This window comes from Prionailurus viverrinus, chromosome C1 (assembly GCF_022837055.1).
Source record: "Prionailurus viverrinus isolate Anna chromosome C1, UM_Priviv_1.0, whole genome shotgun sequence".
Classification (NCBI taxonomy): Eukaryota; Metazoa; Chordata; class Mammalia; order Carnivora; family Felidae; genus Prionailurus; species Prionailurus viverrinus.
The window spans coordinates 46,220,801-46,240,318 of NC_062568.1; the positions used below are offsets into that span (position 1 = coordinate 46,220,801).

General features: G+C 33.6%; 1 protein-coding gene across 3 annotated transcripts in view; it reads left to right on the top strand.

Annotated features, from left to right (window-relative positions):
• NCKAP1 (NCK associated protein 1) overlaps positions 1 to 19,518 on the top strand; it is a 117,801-nt gene that overhangs the window by 74,506 nt on the left and 23,777 nt on the right. For 2 of the 3 annotated variants that reach the window (XM_047870682.1, XM_047870683.1), the window contains 8 exons: positions 955 to 1,100; positions 3,160 to 3,292; positions 6,564 to 6,683; positions 7,314 to 7,453; positions 8,287 to 8,418; positions 10,951 to 11,169; positions 11,365 to 11,495; positions 11,774 to 11,871. In XM_047870682.1, coding sequence (XP_047726638.1) covers positions 955 to 1,100; positions 3,160 to 3,292; positions 6,564 to 6,683; positions 7,314 to 7,453; positions 8,287 to 8,418; positions 10,951 to 11,169; positions 11,365 to 11,495; positions 11,774 to 11,871 — 1,119 coding nt within the window. The remainder of the gene's footprint in view (positions 1 to 954; positions 1,101 to 3,159; positions 3,293 to 6,563; positions 6,684 to 7,313; positions 7,454 to 8,286; positions 8,419 to 10,950; positions 11,170 to 11,364; positions 11,496 to 11,773; positions 11,872 to 19,518) is intronic. The other variant, XM_047870684.1, reaches the window with a different exon arrangement.

Sequence of the window (19,518 nt, forward strand, 5' to 3'; positions counted from 1 at the left end):
AGCATCATAATCCTGTCTGGATTATTGTACCACTGCCTCCTGATAGATCTCTGCCTCCTCTCCTGGTCCTTTTCTGTCCACCTGTCCCCCAGTTCTTCTCTCGACTCCCCCACTACATAGAGCAATCTTTCTGAAATAGTAATTGACCACCACACAGAACCTTTGGTTCACCAAAAGGTTTAAATTCTTTAACATGGTATACAGGGGTCTGCAAGATATGATTGACTCTCTTCTGACACCATTTTCTTTTTCCTCTTTTCATTTTAACTGTAGCCATAGTGAACAGTGTTTATTCTGTAGACACCCCTTCTATTCTTGTCCTATGCCTTTCTGGAATGCCCACTATCCACTGACAGGATTTTGTTCTTTGATTTGGTACCTTTATAGTCGAGTTTCTTTCCCTATAAACCTATACTGATGGATTTGGTTAAGTTATATCACCTTATTAGCCAACCTACACTAATTTTTACTATCTTCAGTTTTTTTCTAGAATCCATCAATTAGTACAATGTGTTATCTGGTTTTTAATGATTCAGTATAGTCTAAAACCTCAATGAATCAACATGTACCATACTTATTTTCATCTGAATGTTTCCCATGTATGCTTTCTTTCAAGCTGGACTGAAAATACCTTTTGGTAGGGTTAACTTGACAATTCACTGTTTTATACTTTTGATATTATAATTGTAGTTCCTTTGGGGTTCAAGATGAATGACGCATATATTAGGTTTTGTTTTATTGGCAGTAGTATTTGAGTTTATCTGAAGAAATTTTTAATAGGGATTTCAAGTGTGAGTCACTGTTGACAATTTTAAAAAGGTGATGTTATTAATATAGTGTCAAAATAAACATTAAAAAATTTTTCAGTACTGTTTTTATCCCCCCTGTAGAATGTCAAGGTTAAAATCATTGGTCCATGCTTAAACGACTTTGTTTTTTGCTGTATTTTCACAGGCATATACTAGTGTTTCCAAGGCTTCACTTAGCCTTGCAGATCACAGAGAACTTGGAAAGATGATGAATACGATAATTTTTCATACAAAAATGGTAGATTCCTTGGTGGAAATGTTGGTGGAAACATCAGATCTCTCCATATTTTGGTATGTGGTAATTTTTTTTCAAATCAGAATTTGGTATGTGGTAATTTTTTTTCAAATCAGAATTTGAAATTTTTAGTATCCAAATATATCTTTGTTGGTTGTTTTTATATTAGTGTAGTCCTTGAGACTATTCAGTAATAAACTCTTAAGAATAAAGGGAATGGGGTGCCTGGCTGGCTCAGTTGGAGCATGCGAATCTTGATCTTGAGGTTGTGTATTTGAGCCCCACGTTAGGTGTAGAGATAACTTAAAAATAAAATCTTTAAAAAAAGAGATTATAAAGGGAATAGTTGACAACTTGTTAACAAAAGGAAGTTTACAAAGTAGAGATTTTATGTCTTTTTTTTTTTTTTATTCTCTATTAGAGGAACTCTTACTGTTGTAAATTTATTTTTATATATTTTTTGAGGTTGTAAGAAACTGTCATGTCAGATTGCCTTAAGGCCCTCTTTAGATTAAGATTAAGAAAAAAAAACTTGTGAATCAAGGTTAAATAGAGCAAATGTTGGGAAGTAAATAGCAAGTAATTTCGCTCTGCTGTATTAAATTAGATATTAATATGATGATGTAGTGACTAAGGAAAAAAAAAACTTGTGAATCAAGGTCAAATAGAGCAAATGTTGGGAAGTAAATAGCAAGTAATTTCGCTCTGCTGTATTAAATTAGATATTAATATAATGATGATGTAGTGACTACTACTCCCTCCATTGTTCTCTGTTCTCCTTTGCTCCTATCGTAGCCTCTTTAGTTAAATTTAGCAGTTTACATTTTTTTTCCCCTTTCTCCCCACATAAATGTGATTCTTGAAGTAAGGTCATGTTTTTATTTTCTTAATGTCTAACATAGTAAGTACTTAATAAATGCTTGAATGAATAAGGGGACTTCATTATGATCAAACTAATAAACAGTGGGATCAGGATTTAAACTCAAGTATTCTGGCACCAAAGGTGTGCAGTATCAACTCTATATCTGCTTCTTGGCCTTTTTTCCTGTAGGGAGGCTGATTGGAATAACCCAGTATTATGTCCCTTTGTTTCTACAATGCTGAGATAATCTCAGTGGATAGTGATAGCCATTTCTATGTATTGAAAAGCTGTCATTATGAATAGTTTCTCATTGGTTTTATTTTGGAAGAAAACTCAGTCCACACTGATTTTGGCAGTTTGTTAGGATAGCTTTAATTAGCAGTATTGCAGAAGAAATAGAAATCACCAGACGGAAGGTATGAGAGATCTCTTAAAGGAACTCTAGAAACACAGTATATCACTGAAACACAATATATCATATGTTAGATATGCAAAAATTTTAAGATTATTTGGAACCCTGTACTATTGTTGGGCTTGAAAAGAAAATGGAGCATTTTATGTTTACATATATTTGAACTACAGAAAAGTTCCTATCGTAAAAGAAGCTACTGCAATTAAAAAGTCCTTTTCCCTTTTCTTGGAAGTAAAAGTACTTTGAGTAGTATTTACAGTTTGTGATTTGTAGTCATATTTAATTAATTGTTATGCATCTTTTCTTATCACATTCTTATTTTGTCTGTTATATCCAAAATAAAGACATGTTCACTACTTCTGGTTGTCTTACTATTCCAAGATGTACTATATTTTACGGACTCATATTCTTTTATGTTTAATATCTCCTAAATCTGGAAGTAATTTAAAATTGATGGGTGTGTCATTGTTTAATTGACAGTGTTTTTCTTTCCTAGTCGTACATAAAATAATGGTGTTTCTTGCAATTGATAATGACTTAGCTTGGATAAAAATTTGGCAAGGTGAGATTTGAATGTCGTATTCATATGTCATAAATATGGTTTATTTTCTGTTTGAGTTTATTTTAAAATTTGTTGATATTCTACAAATAACATTTTTATTACTCTGTAATGATTGTTGGTGTATGAAAGATACTCTTTGGAAAAATAACTACTCCTCTTATGGTAATAAAGGTTACCAGTTGATAACTTTCACTTACTTGAATCCAATTAAATAAAGTACTATATCATTAAAGTTTTTAACTACAAAAATTGTGATCTAATTTTTGTTTCCTTGTATAGTTTTTATAGTCGTGCTTTTGAGAAGATGTTTCAACAGTGTTTGGAGTTACCCTCTCAGTCAAGATACTCAATTGCGTTTCCACTGCTTTGCACTCATTTTATGAGTTGCACACATGAACTATGTCCAGAAGAGGTAATTTCAGAGTAGTACTGTGATTTGTATGGCATGCAGAGTAAACTAGAACAAATATGTAGCTGGCTGGGTTTCACAAAGTCACAATTACCTAATCTAGCTTCCTACCTACTTTATCTCTGCAAAATCAGAAGAATGTTTGAATAGATTAAAAAAGCTGTTAATGTTTATTTGCATAGATGGATAAATACACATACATATTTCTAAGAACATGTTATAAAGTCACTTGGAATTACATTTATTAAATGGTGGGTCAGGTATTAATATTTATTGTAAAGTTATATATAGCTATCGATTTTATATGCCTACTTTTCCTGTCAAACTGTTATTGAAAAGACTTGAAAATTGAATGTACACATTACTGACTAAACATAAACATGTCAAAGAAGAATTTCACTGACTTGTTAATATGATAGATGTAGTACACAAAATTAATATTTGCTAGTATTTGTAAGACATTCACGCAGGCACACATAGTTATTGAATAATTGAACTACTCCATAGTTTATTAACAACAAGTATCTATCAAAAATGTATTCAGTATTTCTTCTAATCTTTAGAGAAGAAATGTCACTTTGTAAATGTGGTAAGAATATATATTAAACTTAAATGGTCCATTTCTTTATAGTTTAACTTAGTGTTGAGTCCCTTTACTTAGAACTACAAAACTTGGAGAAGAGAAACCGACAAATTGCAGTAGCGTTATTAATGTCTCTAAGCATTAGGTTGCAGATTGTATTCCAGCAATGCATTGGAAACTGACTCTGAGAAAGGTTAGCCTGAGGGAAATTCAGTAGGGACACCTTTTAGGATTATTACCTGCAGGGATACCAACACCACCAAATTTAATAGTTTTATAGAGTTTTTAGATTTAATAGATATTTTCTTCAAGCTTTATACCTAAAACACATTATTAATTTTCCTCACCATCATCCCTCCCATTAAATTACCCATGAAGTCCTCTTAGTTTTATTTGTCTGGTATAAAACAAGAATTTGAATCCGTCTTCTACTTTCCATTGCTTTTGTCACTGTTGTAGCTCAAATTTGCAATATTCTTCATATATACTCCTAAATAGTTTTCCTGTCTTCAGTATTTCTGCCTTTAAGATCACCTGATACAATGCCACCAGAGTACTTCTTTCCTTCTTGAAAAATCCTCAGTGGTTCTCCATTGCATGTAGAGAAAGTAAAAATTTCTCAGCTAGGCATTTAGATTTAACTTCAACAATTTGGACTCTATACCCATTCTTTTTTTTTTTTCTTTTGCCTTTTAAAAAATTGTGATAAAAATATTTTTTAATAAACATTTAACTTTATAATATAAGCATGTACCATTTAAATTATTTTCAAATGTGCAACTCATTGGCATTAATTACTTTCACTGTGTTGTGCAACCGTCACCACTACCTATTTGCAAAACTTTTATCACTCCAAGCAGAAACTTGGTGTCATTAAGTAGTAATTTCTCATCCCTCAACCCTTGGTATCCTCTAGTCTACTTTCTGTCTCTAAGAATTTACCTATTCTAGGTAGTTTATAAAGGTGGAACCATGTAGTATGTCTTTTTGTGTTGGGCTAATTTCACTTAGCATATTGCTGATGCCTCCCAAATTTTTATCTCCAGCCCAGACCTTTGCCTTTAGTTCTAGATTTTCTGTATATTCTGCTGCAGTTTAGGTATTTGTGACCATCTGAAATGTAACATGTCCAGAATAGAACTATTGATTCTCCACATGTTACCCCATTGCCATCGTTCAAAGCCTTTTCTGCCTTTGGCTCTACCTTTATATATATCCAGACGCCTACTTCTTCTCGTCTTTGTCAAAGCCATATCTTTTTTCCTGGATTATTGTTACAGTGTTCTTATGTGGTTTCTCTGCTTCTGACATTGTTCTCCTAAAATCTGTCTCAGCACTGTAGCAATAGGGTGAGAGCAGATCATGGAGAGACTGTGACATGTTAAGAGACTTTAGTTGTTTTGTTTTCCATCCAGTCTCAGCATTTCTGAGCCACTTGAAGAGAGTAGTGATACCAGATTTGTATTTTAAATTAAGGCTAGTGAATTTGAAACAGTGCTAATTTAATGTTCTTTTTTCAGGAGTAAATGATAGCAAGGGGTATGTTTCATCTTTCAAAAGTCAGATTTTGGTTAAATGAAATCCTAAATGTTTATAATTTGAAATCTTTCCTTAAGTAAAGTGAACTAACATTTAATTTTATCTGGCCTGGAGATGCAAACCGTTCAGTTTGGCTTCCTGTTAAAGTTTTAAAGGGCATTTAGAATAAAATACATTAAGGTATCATGAGAGAGCTAGGAACAGTTACATTATGTGTTTAAGTATTTTTATATTCTTGTATATTACATTACTTTAGCATAGAAGTATATGTAAATTATACATTCGTTATGTAATTATGGAAGATCTGTAAGGTAAACTTCCAAAAATTTATCTCTTTGTAAAGTGCTACAAACGTGTAGTGCAAAATTTTATAGCATTATATACTCAACATTCCAGTTACCGTTGACAAGAAAACTCTATTAAATTATTGCGACATCCACCAAAACTAAAAAGATACAGAATCCTGTACAGAGAGATGGATGGATTTGAGTGAGTGTATGTTTACATATACATATCTAATCTCCTAAAAAGTAAATACAATGTTCTTTTTTTCCCCTATTGTGTTTAGAAAATGCACAGTTTTTTTTTTTCTCTTCTGGGTTGATGGGTTTGATTTTAGAGAGTTGAATGCCTTGTGAATTTCTGTTTTACTGACTTGATTTCTAACAATTTTAATTAAATACTTAAGCTTTTTTTTTCTGTTGGTACACTACAAAGTTATTCATTGTGTTGAGATATGTATATATATATGTGTGTGTGTGTATATATATCATTTAAGATTAGAAAATATTACTCTAAATCTCTTTCACATCCTTTCTTTGATAGTTTAATATTTAAGAACTGGATGCATAGGACCGTGTGAAACTTGGAAATTACATTAAATTTTTTGTGTTAAGGAAAATATTGGTCCTCTAAGATCCCTCCAATCATTGTCGTTGTATAATCACCAAATACTTTATGTCAACTGTGTAAATACAGTATGGTAGGTTAGTTGTTCCCCCCCACACACCCCCCCCCCACCCAGTCTGTAACATTCCCTACTCCCACTCCTTACTATACAGACTTTATTTTCCATGTTTATTTAAAAAGTATTTTAATTCAAACCACTTTCTTATAACTTTTATTATTGTTGTTATGATTCTGCTTTGACAGCGACATCATATTGGAGATCGCAGTCTTTCCTTATGTAATATGTTCTTGGATGAAATGGCCAAACAAGCTCGAAATCTCATCACTGATATTTGCACAGAACAGTGTACTCTCAGTGACCAGGTAAAAATTCACATGTTTCCGTAAGGACAGGATGTTTGTGTATGAAGGCAAGAAAATAAGCTGTTAGTCAGTTTTGTGTGTGTGTGTGTGTGTGTGTGTGTTAAACTCAGTAAATCTCATTACCTCTTCTTGTAAAACTCCATTTTTAGGTTTTTAAAAATTAGCCCATCTTTAGGATTACTTACTGTTTAAAATCCAACTTTTAGCTTTGTATTCAAGTCCCTTCCTGCTAGCTCAGACTGTCTACTTCACCCTGCACTTGATGCTTTACCAGCTAGTAGTTCTCATTAAATTCTGAACACATCATGTCTTCGCACAGTTTATTCTTCATAGACCTTTTTCCTTCTAGTAATACATTCTCATTCTTTACTTGCCTACTTTGTTTTTACTTATCCTTTAAACTGTAGCCTTTATAGAACCTCTATGAAGTTTTCTTCACACAAGATTCATCTATTTTTGTTTTCTACCAAGTTGTGCGAGCTCCTTTAGCTAGCTAGGTAATCTACATCTCACTTAACACCTCTGTTCTTAGTGCTACGTAGTCTGGATTCAGCTAAGGTTTGCTTAAATAGTTCATATGTTTTCAAAATAATTGTTGTCATGTAAATTTTCATTTCTTTTTAAATTTAGTTGCTACCCAAGCATTGTGCCAAAACCATTAGTCAAGCAGTGAATAAAAAGTCAAAAAAACAGACTGGTAAGAAAGGGGAACCTGAAAGGGAAAAACCAGGAGTTGAGAGTATGAGGAAAAACAGACTGGTAGTGACCAAGTAAGCCATCCATTTTTATTATATCTTTTTGTTATGAGTAGGAGAATTTTTTCATTTTTTAGTATGGCATTAGTACTGAAGGAATGCTAGTAATTGTAAATTCTTCATTTTTCAGCCATTAGTTGTTGTTGTTATTTTACCTTTGTGAACTTGAGTAGGTAGTGCTAATTTCCAAAATACAGATTTTAGATTTTTAAAGAAAATTCATGTAATAGGTAATATTTGTCTTTATATAGTGAATACTGAAGGCGAAGAATCTGTCTAGAAATCTGTCTAGTAATTTTACATTTATTTAAAATCAGATAATCTGAGACTTTATTTTGGCATGTTGTCATATTAGAACATATATCATTTTTAAAGTGGGTATATCAGACTAGGTATTATTACGGGCCATGTGTTTGTTTAGAGGGTAGGCATTGGTGGGCAATAATGGATCAACATTTGTTTAAAGTAGATTTCCTACTACTTTGCTTTTTTATGTTGAACAAGCTATTTGCCATTTTGTAGACTATTTTCTTCCTCCAATACCGAAAATATAGCAAGATTTGGAAATGATTGTCTTTATGAGCATGTAATAAACTTTCTTGTCTATAAAATCAGTAAAGTCATTATTATCTGAATGTAGAAAGAGATGAATGATGCTATCTTTAGAAAATTGCTCTCATATGTTAGTAATATTTTTAAAGATTTTGAACTTGTCAGTTTAGGGAAGAAAAATATTGAATTCTGCAATTGTAATCCTCAAATAAGGTCTGATATATTTATAAATTAATTTTGTATTGCTGTGATGAAATGTTTAACATTTTATTTACTGTCTATTAATATTTTTTCAGCCTTGATAAATTGCACACTGCACTTTCTGAGTTGTGTTTCTCTATAAATTATGTACCAAACATGGTAGTTTGGGAACATACCTTTACCCCACGAGAATATTTGACATCTCATCTGGAAATCCGCTTTACTAAGTAAGAGAGAATATGAACTTTTTGTTGGTTCAGCTAATAGGTTTGTTATAGTCTTCATATGTATATGGTGTTTCCTTTTATGAGGAAAAGTATTAGAACTGTTGTAGTGTCAAGAATAATGAATGGGGAAGTATAAAGAATAGTGAACTAGGAATTATGTTATGCAGATTCTTGTCTCATACTTGTTATTAACTAGTTGTAACATTGGACAAAGCAGTTAATATCTGTGAGCCTTAGCTTTTGTATAAACAAAATGAGAAGACTGGAGCAAATCTGTGTATTTCAGCTGGTAGGTAGCAACCAAGTAGGGTCATGAAATCAGTGTAGAAGGTTGTTGTAGTCAACATTTAAAGAAAGAAGAGGGAGGGGAAGGAAAAGAAACAAGGAAGAATAAACAAACGAACAATAAAGAACCAGTGCACTGTATATAGTAAATATAAATATTGCTTCATGAAACTCTTCGCTATGTATATGTATATATGTACTGAGTTGTGATGCTAACTACATATCTTATAGTTGGTCCAGTCAAATGTTTGAAAATATCAGGACTAGATAAACACTTGTTTTTTCTTTTTTTTTTTTTAATCTTTTTTAAAGATTTCTTTTAACATTTGTTTATTTTTGAGACAGAGAAATAGAGACAGAACATGACTGGGGGAGGGGCAGAGAGAGAGGGAGACACAGAATCCGAAGCAGGCTCTAGGCTCTGAGCTGTTAGTACAGAGCCCCATGCGGAGCTTGAACTTACAAACTGCAAGATCATGACCTGAGCCGAAGTCGGACACTTAACTGACTGAGCTACCCAGGCGCCCCAACTCTTGTTTTTTCTGAATTCAGATGTATGCTGTTAGGCCAGTAGAATTCTAGACTCTTGAGGCACTCAATCTTAATTAGAGTTTTATAAGTCTTATATATGTTTCTAAAGTTACATACTTGTTAAAGAAAATATTGATTAATTTGAGAAGTTTTTCCTGAAGGCCTTAAAACACTTTATAAACCAAAATTTAGCCAAAGATTTTTTTCAAATGTTTCTAGTCATTAACAAGTAGTATCTGCGCCATGTGCTTGACAGTGTATTAAGTTCTGTGAGTAGTAATAAAACAGTATAAAGCTGAGAGATATAGTTTGTGAGAAGACTTTAACAATTAGAGAACAAAATAGGAGAATGTATAAGTGGGCACTAAATTGTGTGTTAAGTCATCACTTGCCTAGTCAGGTGTTAAACAAAGACTGTCTTTTGCTATCCTAAATTAGTAAGGTAGGCAGCCTCACAGTGAAACCCAGAATAGTATTTAGACGAAAGGGACATTACAGCTTCTGGTATTTGTTATTCTCTAGTCAGCGGGGTGGTAGAGTTGTGGGTGGAAGATAGAGCTCACTTTTCAGCTCCCTTGTTTTCCTTCTGTAAGTATGTTCTCCACAGAGAAACATGTTCTTGTAACAAAACATCCACTTAGTGATCAGGATCAAGGCAAAGCTGTAAACTTGTTTACGGGGAAAGATTTTTTTGCCAAAACAAATAGCTGTGTTAGTTGGTTGGGTTTTACTGATCACTTGAGCACAATCTTAGGACTTCAGGGGTTATATACAAGGATAGCAATTATTGCCTTGAATCCTTGTTTTCTGGGATTGTTTTCTATCGATGGGGTTTGTCATTGTCTTTAAGGATTTATCCTTACAAATAAATAAGTCTAAGATCTTTATAAATCCAATGCTCAAGGAGTTTTAAAGATGGTAAAATAGGGGTGGCCAATGTAGGAAAAGATCAGAAGGGAAAGTATTTTCAAAATCTGTGTTTCTTTTTAGGCTTTTATAGTTTATTGGGATATAAACCTAACAGAACTGTGTTTCACGTGCTGTGAACGATTAAAGAACAATAAAGTTTTTTGTTTGTTGCCTTGTTTTAACTGTCATGCATTTTGTTGAAGTGCAGCACTAAGGCAGTTGTGGGTTCAAAGCCTAGGCACACTACTTCCAAACAAAGTGACTGTATTCAGTTGACTTCAGTTCTGAGCCTTAGTTTCTTTTTATCTGTGAAGTGGTGGTGGTAGTAACTACATTGCAGGGCTTTATTTTTTTTTTATTTTTTTATTTTTTTTAAATTTTTAAATGTTTTTATTTATTTGTGATACATTGCAAGGTTTTAAACATGAGGGTGATTGATATAAAGCCTAAGAAAATACTAGCACATAACTGTGCCAGATGAGTTTGAGCTATGGATTAAATAGTCCAGTGTGCTTGCTAGAGACAGTGAGTCCTATTAAAGGAATTTTTTAAGACCCTCTTTATCCTTAATTCATTGTTATTATTGATGTCCTTAGAATTTTTAAAATCCTAATTCTACCTTATTGTAGCTTTTTGGTGTTCATTCTTTTTTAAGATGGTTTCTTGGGAAGATAATAATTTCATTACTTTGTAACAATTAGTATGTTAAAATTAATTTTATTGCATACTTAATATTAGAGATCAGTAGGTTGAATGGCCTGTGTACATAAATGGAAAAGTTCATTTCTTATTCCCTCCCTTACCCAGGTCAATTGTTGGAATGACTATGTATAATCAAGCCACACAGGAAATTGCAAAACCATCAGAGCTTCTAACAAGTGTAAGAGCATACATGACTGTACTACAGTCGATAGAAAACTATGTGCAAATTGATATTACAAGAGTGTTTAATAATGTTCTTCTTCAGCAAACACAACATTTAGACAGTCATGGAGAACCAACCATTACAAGTCTATACACAAATTGGTAAGGAGCACATTTAGAAATTTGGATTGATACAAAGTTTCTTTGTGGTGAAATGCTTAGGAAAGTTATTTTTTATCAGTAAGTGCTCATTTGTGTCATCAGTCATCTTAATGCAGGAATGTATACCATAATTTGAATAATACCATAAACTTTGAATTAATTTCTCCCGGTTATAAATTTACTTTTTCTTCCTAGGTATTTGGAAACTTTGTTAAGACAAGTCAGCAATGGTCATATAGCTTATTTCCCTGCAATGAAAGCATTTGTGAATTTACCTACAGAAAATGAATTAACATTCAATGCAGAGGAATATTCTGACATATCAGGTGAATAAAACCTATGACATGTTTAATGGAGTGAAGAAACCTTGATTCTTTTGGCTTTTCATTGTTACAACTATTTTCATTCAGTTACGTTCATTCAATGCATAATCATACATTATATCTTAGACTTACCTTTGCATTTGTGTTCCTTTTTATTCTAGAGACTAGAGATTTTTGCATTAATAATTTGCTTCTATGATGGAACATTCCAAAATGTTAATATTCATTTTCTTAAAGTATTTGCTCTATCAGAGTGTAAAATTAATTACATTTCCTTTCAGAAATGAGGTCGTTATCAGAACTACTAGGCCCATACGGTATGAAGTTCCTAAGTGAGAGCCTTATGTGGCATATCTCATCACAAGTTGCTGAACTTAAGGTAATACAGTCTTTATCAGTTTTAGCTTTGAAACATTGATTCCTGAAAAAACATTTCAAGAATATGAACAAGTCTATTTTGTTAATTACCTTAACCCAACATGAAAATTCTCATGTAAATGAAATTATAGAGCTACGATGGCCTTTCAATTGCATTGTCATTTAATACTCTCTCTTTTATGGATGAAAAAACTGAAAGCCTAGAGAGGTGAAATGACTTGCTAAAGGAGATTGAAAGTCAGATTTCTTGATGTTTGGTCAAGTCTTGATTCTATAGTACCATAATGCTTTTCTTTGAAGGACTGTTCAAAATTCCAGCCAAAGTCATTTGTTTAAATTTGTAGTTTGAATGTATTATTTCCCACAGTTTATGTTGCAAACATTATTAGGCTCACTGGGTTGTTGTTGGTTTTTTTTAAAGTAATCTCTATGCCACATGTGGGGCTGGAATTCAACAGACTCTGAGATCAAGATTTGCATGCTCTGCCAACTGAGCCAGCCAGGTGCCCCTGGGCTCATTGTTTTTTTATTACTAAGTAATCTTTTAAATTATCTTACACCCTTTAAGGTAGATAAAAAATTTCTTTAGAATGCTTAACATTTTGTTAAGATGTAAAAGGGCTGAAGCAACAGCCTTTTAAATGACTTTTTTAAAGTCTTTTAGAAATATCCCAGCTCTAAGGTGATTTATATTGAATGAGGCTGTATATAATAACTATCTAGTTTTTGAAAGAATTTGAATTTGAACCACCAAAACTTTATAACTTAACAGAATACAAGAGGCATATTTTAAATTGTGCCCTTTGTGAAATTTTTTGGTGATTACTTGCGCCTTGCATTTTTAATTTAAGAATATGGTAGGTAGCATTGATAAGTAGCTTGCATTTACATAGAGCACTGAAGTCTAAATGTGGTAATCCAATTTACTGAAAACTTAGCAGTTATATAGGATAAGCCAATTCCTGCAAGGTAAAAAATATTTTGCTGAATGAATCAAATATGTAAGAGTCTGTGACTAAAAGGAGACGTGGTATTACCCGGTGGTTAAGAACTCAAGCTTTTAAGACCTGAATTTCAGTCCTCTCACTTATGAGCTTTGACTTTGGGCAAAGTTTAAACTCACTAAGCTTTTACTTTGAAAGAGTTATATGATACATATCAAATGCTTAGGTACTGAGCATAGTTCTTCATCCACAATAAGCACTGAGTAATTATTACTTGGTATTTTTCATGTTCATTATCCTCTAAGAACATTCTGCAATTCTTTTATAAAAGTCAACTTTTATATGTGGGTTTTAAATACACACACTGTATACTTTATATAGTTTTAAATGCTAAACCTTGCAATGACAGTTTTAGTTCTTCACAAGTAATATCGTTCTTGTTTATTAGATTTGTTCCCCTGTAAATACATGATCTCTTTTCTATTCTGTTATTTTTTAGGTAACAGATTTCTCATCTAGAGTTCACTTTCTTGTATTCTTTTCAGTATGAGATAATAGAAGAATTATGGCAAGATATTCTTTTCCTTGAATTCAAGAAAATTTCACTTTTGCCAGCTATTTTTTATTTCAGACTAAATAATAGGTACTTCTGGAATTACTAAGTATTTTGGGTGCTTCTTTGCTATTTAATGTGATGGATAGAATATTGTCATGTAGTGGTACAGATTGGCTTATTCAGGTCTCTGCATCTGTATTTATGAGAGTTCAAGGGGATTTGATGTCCTTAACAGTACTGGAAGGCCCCTATAGGATCTGGCCTTTTGCTTTTCTTACCTCCTTAACTCTTCCAGCCTGGTTGGACTGCTTGTTGTTTCCTCAAAATACTTTTCACTGAAGTATTGTCTTCTCATAATATTTGTGTGTTTTTCAAATGTTGCCTTATCAGAATATCCTTTCTTGACCACACTTTTAAAAACAGCAAGCATCACTTTTTATTCTTTTTATTCACCTTTTTGTGTATCTTATTGTGACCTTTCATGTCATGTATTTATGTCACTGTCGCAAGAATAAAAACTTAGTTATAAACCCTCTTAAAACTTGGCTAAATCAGTGTCCACACATAGAAGGTACTTGCTAAGTATCTGTTGGATGCAAAAATAAAAATAGGTAGATTTTTTGACCCTTTGCTTTGTTCCAGGACTTTTCTAAGCTCCTTACATAAAACTGGTGGTATTACCCCTATTTTACAAATTAAAAAAGTAAGATCAAGAACTACTAAGTACCTTCTCTGGGCTCACATGCTTGAAAATGGTGAAACTAAACTTTGAACTTTGAACCTACATAGTCAGTCTAGCCCTAGACCTTATACTAGTCCTGTGCTATGCTGCTTTTACAAATGAAAGAGATCTAAGCAGTCCTCTAACCCACACTTATCTAATGCAGGAAGGTACACTACATTTCTCTAGGAGGATGATCTGGTGTTTTTGAAAATGAGGCAGTCTCTTCAGTTACTGCACATCTCTAGTTATGTTGAGTAAATCTGAGTAGTGATTTTTTGATGTGTCTTCATTCTTTTTTTTTTTTATGCTTATTTATTTTTGAGAGAGGAAAAGAGCAGGGGAGGGGCAGAGAGGGAGGGAGGGAAAGAGAGAGAGAGAGAGAGAGAGAGAGAGAGAGAATGAATATGAATCCCAAGCAGGTTCTATGCTGCCAGCACAGAGCCTGACACGGGGCTCAAACCCATGAACCATAAGATCATGACCTGAGCCAAAATCAAGAGTGGGACAGTCCACCAACTGAGCCACTCAGGCACCCCTGATTGGTCTTCATTCTAATGTCAAGAGGCAGAGATTGCGTTTAACAAGATCACCCTTCACATATTTAAAAACTTTAGTAGTGTATTGCCTTTCTCTTCTCCATGTGAAATATATTCATGTTTAATCTCTCTTTTCTTTTATACAAATTCTATCTTAATTGTTTGTGTCATTCTTAGAAAATAGTGCCTTGAACTGAGAATAAACTTCAGCTAGAGATCTGATCAGTAAAGGTACACTTATCCATTGTGGACACTACACTTACTAGTACAATTTAAGATTGCTTTGACACATTTGGTACCTATAACATAATATTTTCATGTTAACTTACAATCATAAATTTTCTTTTTTTCACATGTTGACCTTGAACCACGGCTCTCCACATCCTTGATTTTGTATTTTTTTCTTTAGACTTAAGTGTTGCTTTATTGTTTGTCTTTTAAAAATTTATCTTGTTAGATACTATTATTTCTATATCTTTTTTTAAAATGTTTATTTATTTTGAGAGAGAGAACATGTGTGCAAGCAGGGGAGGAGCAGAAAGATAGAGGGAGAGCCTCTGTGTACTGTCAGCACAGAGCCCCTATGAGGGGATTGATCTCACGAACCATAATATTATGACCTGAGCCAAGACCAAGAGTCAGAGGCTTATCCGACTCAGCCACCCAGGTGCCCCCAGATCTTTTTTGAGTGCAGATTTTGTCATAATCTTTTACTAATACTTTATTTATGAACATAACTCTCTTAGCTCTGTCCTTAGGTATTAATATTGTCAAGTACATCCTGTATTCTTAAAAAAGAAATGAGAGGAGCTTATGTTTTAACATTTCTGTTGTATTCTCGTGACTATTTCTTTTCTTGAATATTATTCAAATTTAAAGTTTTGATGAGAGTGTAAATAGTGTTGATTTTTTTTTAATGCTGTTGAATTTTCTGACTCAAGAGTGTTGTTTCTTGGCTGACTTCTCATTTAAATATTTGACAATATTCAGCTTAAGTCACAAACCTAGACAAAAGAAACTTTTTGTGTAAGAACTAAGGTTGATAATAATTGAGAAGCATGAGTGTGAATTAGCTTGGGTTTCTCATTAAATACTATATGCTCCAAAACAAAGATGGTTTAGGATACTAACCATTGTATTTCTAAAAGTTTTGATTTTAACATTTTATTTTTGTGATTTTAAGTTTTTATTTAAATTCCAGTTAACATACAGTGTAATACTAGTTCAGGTATACAATTTAGTGATTCAACACTTAACATACAACACCCTGTGCTCATCACAAGTGCACTCATTAATGCCCATTACCCATTTAACCCTATCCTCCCACCCACCTCCCCTCTGATAACCATCAGTTTGTTCTCTATAGTTAAGAGTCTGTTTCTTTCTTTGTCTCTCTCTTTTTTTCCCCATCGCCATTTGTTTTGTGTCTTAAATTCTATGTATAAGTGAAATCATATGGTATTTGTCTTTCTCTCACTGACATATTTCACTTAACATAATACTCTCTAGTTCCATCCATATTGTTGCATATGGCAAGATTTCATTCTTTTTTATGGTTGACTAATATTCCGTGTGTGTGTGTGTGTGTGTGTGTGTGTGTGTGTGTGTGTGTGTGTATCCATTCATCATTCGATGGATATTTGGGCTGTTTCCATAATTTGACTATTGTAGAAAATGCTGCTGTAAGCTTTGGGGTGCATGTATCCCTTTAAATTAGTATTTTTGTATTCTTTGGGTAAATGCTTAGTAGTGTGATTGCTGGATTGTAGGTATTTCTATTTTTAGGTAGCTTCTATTTTTGAGGAACCTCCATATTGTTTTACACAGTGGCTGCACTAGTTTACCTTCCCACAAACTAAAGTGCAAGAGGGTTCCTTTTTCTTCACATCCTCACCAACACCTGTTGTTTCTTGTGTTTTTGATTTTAGCCATTCGGACAGGTATACAGTGATATCTGATTGTAGTTTTGGTTTGCATTTCCCTGATGATAAGTGATGATGAGCATCTTTTCATGTGTCTGTTGCCCATCTGTATGTGTTCTTTGGAAAAATGTCTGTTCTTCACATTTTTAATTGGATTATTTGTTTTTTGGGTGTTGAGTTTTGTAAGTTCTATATATTTTAGATACTAACTCTTTATAGGATGTGTCATTTGCAGATATCTTCTCTCATTCAGTAGGTTGCCGTTTAATTTTGTTGATTGTTTCTTTTGTGGTGCGGAAGCTTTTTCTTTTGATGTAGTCCCAGTAATTTATGTTTGCTTTTGTTTCCCTTGCCTCAGGAGGCATATCTAGAAAAATTGCTACAGCCGATGACAAGGAGGTTATTGTCTGTGTTCTTCTGTAGGATTTTAATGGTTTCATGTCTAATATTTATGTCTTTAATGCATTTTTTTTAACGTTTATTTTTGAAGGAGAAGAGAGAGAGAGAGAGAGAGAGCGAGCGAGCGTGAGCGGGGGAGGGGCAGAGAGTGAGGGAGACACAGAATCCGAAGCAGGCTCTGGGCTCCAGGCTCTGAGCCATCAGCACAGAGCCTGATGTGGGGCTTGAACCCACAAACTGTGAGATCGTGACCTGGGCCGAAGTCGGACGCTCAACCAACTGAGCCACCCAGGCGCCCCTGTAATCTATTTTGAATTTAGGGTATGGTGTAAGAAATTAGTCCAGTTTCTTTTGTGTGTTGCTATCCAATTTTCCCAACACCATTTGTTGAAGAGACTGTCTTTTTCCCATTGGATATTCTTTCCTACTTTTTTAAGATTAATCGGCCATATAGTTGTGGGTTCATTTCTGGGTTTTCTATTCTTTTTCTTTGATCTTTGTGTCTATTTTTGTGCCAATACCATACTGTTTTGGCCACAGCTCTATGATATAACTTGAAGTCTGGAATTGTGATGCCTTAGCTTTGCTTTTCTTTTTCAAGGTTGCTTTGGCTATTCGGGGTCTTTTGTGGTTCCATACAAATTTTAGGATTGTTTGTTCTAGCTCTGAAATGCTGGTATATTTTGATAGGGATTGTGTTAAATGTGTAGATTGCTTTGGGTAGTATAGACATTTTAACTATTTGTTCATGAGCATGGAATGTCTTTCTGTTTCTTTGTGTCTTCAGTTTCTTTCATCAGTGTTTTATAGTTTTCAGAGTACAGCTCTTTAGGTTTATTCCTAGGTATCTTACTGTTTTTGGTGCAATTGTAAATGCCATTGATTCATTAATTCCTCTTTCTGTTGCTTCATTATTGGTGTATAGAAATGCAACAGATTTCTGTACTTTGATTTTGTATCCTGTCAGTTTACTGAATTTGTGTATCGGTTCTAGCACTTTTTCTGTGCAGTCTTTTGGGTTTTCTATATAGAGTATCATATTGTCTGCAAATAGTGAAGGTGTTACTTCTTCCTTGCTCATTTGGATGCCTTTTTGTTGTCTGATTGTTATGGCTCAGACCTACAGTACTATGTTAATTAACAGTAGTGGGAGTAGACATTCTTATCTTGCACCTGACCGCAGAGGAAAAGCTCTCAGTTTTTCCCCATTGAGGATGACATTAGCTGTGGGGTTTTTGTATATGGTCTTTATTGTGTTGAAGTATATTCCCTCTATCCCTACTTTACTGAGGGTTTTTGTTATGAGTGGTGGATGTGGTACTTTGTCAGATGCTTTTTCTGCATCTATTGAAAGGATCATATAGTTCTTATCCTTTCTTTTATTAATGTGGTGTATCACATTCATTTATGAATATTGAACCACGCTTGTAACCCAGGAGTAAATCCCACGTGATCATGGTGAATGATTCTTTTAATGTATTGTTGGATTCGGTTTGCTAGTATTTTATTGAGAATTTTTATGTCCATTTTCATTAGGGATGTTAGCCTGTAGTTTTCTTTTTTAGTGGAATCTTTATCTGGTTTTGGTATCAGAGTGCTGGCCTTACAGAATGCATTTGGAAGTTTTCCTTCCTTGTCTGTTTTTTGGAATAGTTTGAGAAGAATAGGTATTAACTCTTCCTTAAATGTTTGGTAGAATTTGCCTGTGAAGCCATCTGTCCCTGGACTTTATTTTGTGGGAGTTTTTTTTTGTTTTTTTTTTTTGTTTTTTTTTTTTGTTGGTGCAGTTTCTTTTCAGGTTTTCTATTTTTTCCTGTTTCAGTTTTGGTAGTTTATATGTTTTTAGGCATTTATCCATTTCTTCCAGGTTGTCCAATTTGTAGGCATATAGTCTTTCCTTGATTTTAGCATTTTAGAAATCTTCTATGTGAGTTCTCTTACTTGGCCTGACTTTTTATTTATCTTCATAAAAACTTGTATATTTTATTAATGATAGGAGGTTGTATTTGTAGGAAGACTTTTTAACAATCACATGATTATGTTTTGGTATTTAGGGACTTCCTATTTTTACCTTTTTACTTCTCAAGTTTAAATCCTGATTTGATTAACTATTTTTCAAAAGACTCCTTCAGATGGTCAACCATAAATATGAAAGGTTTACATTTCTAGCATTGTGCCTTTACCATTGAAATTTCTTCAAAACAAAGCTAGTTCTGGGGCACCTGGGTGGCTCAGTCGGTTAAGCGTCCGACTTCAGTTCAGGTCATGATCTCACAGTTTGTGAGTTTGAGCCCTGCATCAGCCTCTGTGCTGACAGCTCAGAGCCTGGAGCCTGCTTTGGATTCCGTGTCTCAATTCTCTCTCTGCCCCTACCCCACTTGTGCTCTGTCTCTGTCTCTCAAAAAAAATAAATAAATAAAAACAACAACAACAACAAAGCTAGTCCTAATGATTCAGTTTTCTGGAATTGCACAGTACTTTACAATGATTTTCTAAGAGATCCCTTTTAACAAAGATACATACATAGTCCAAATTTACCGGATTTCAGCTACTTGTATATTATTAAG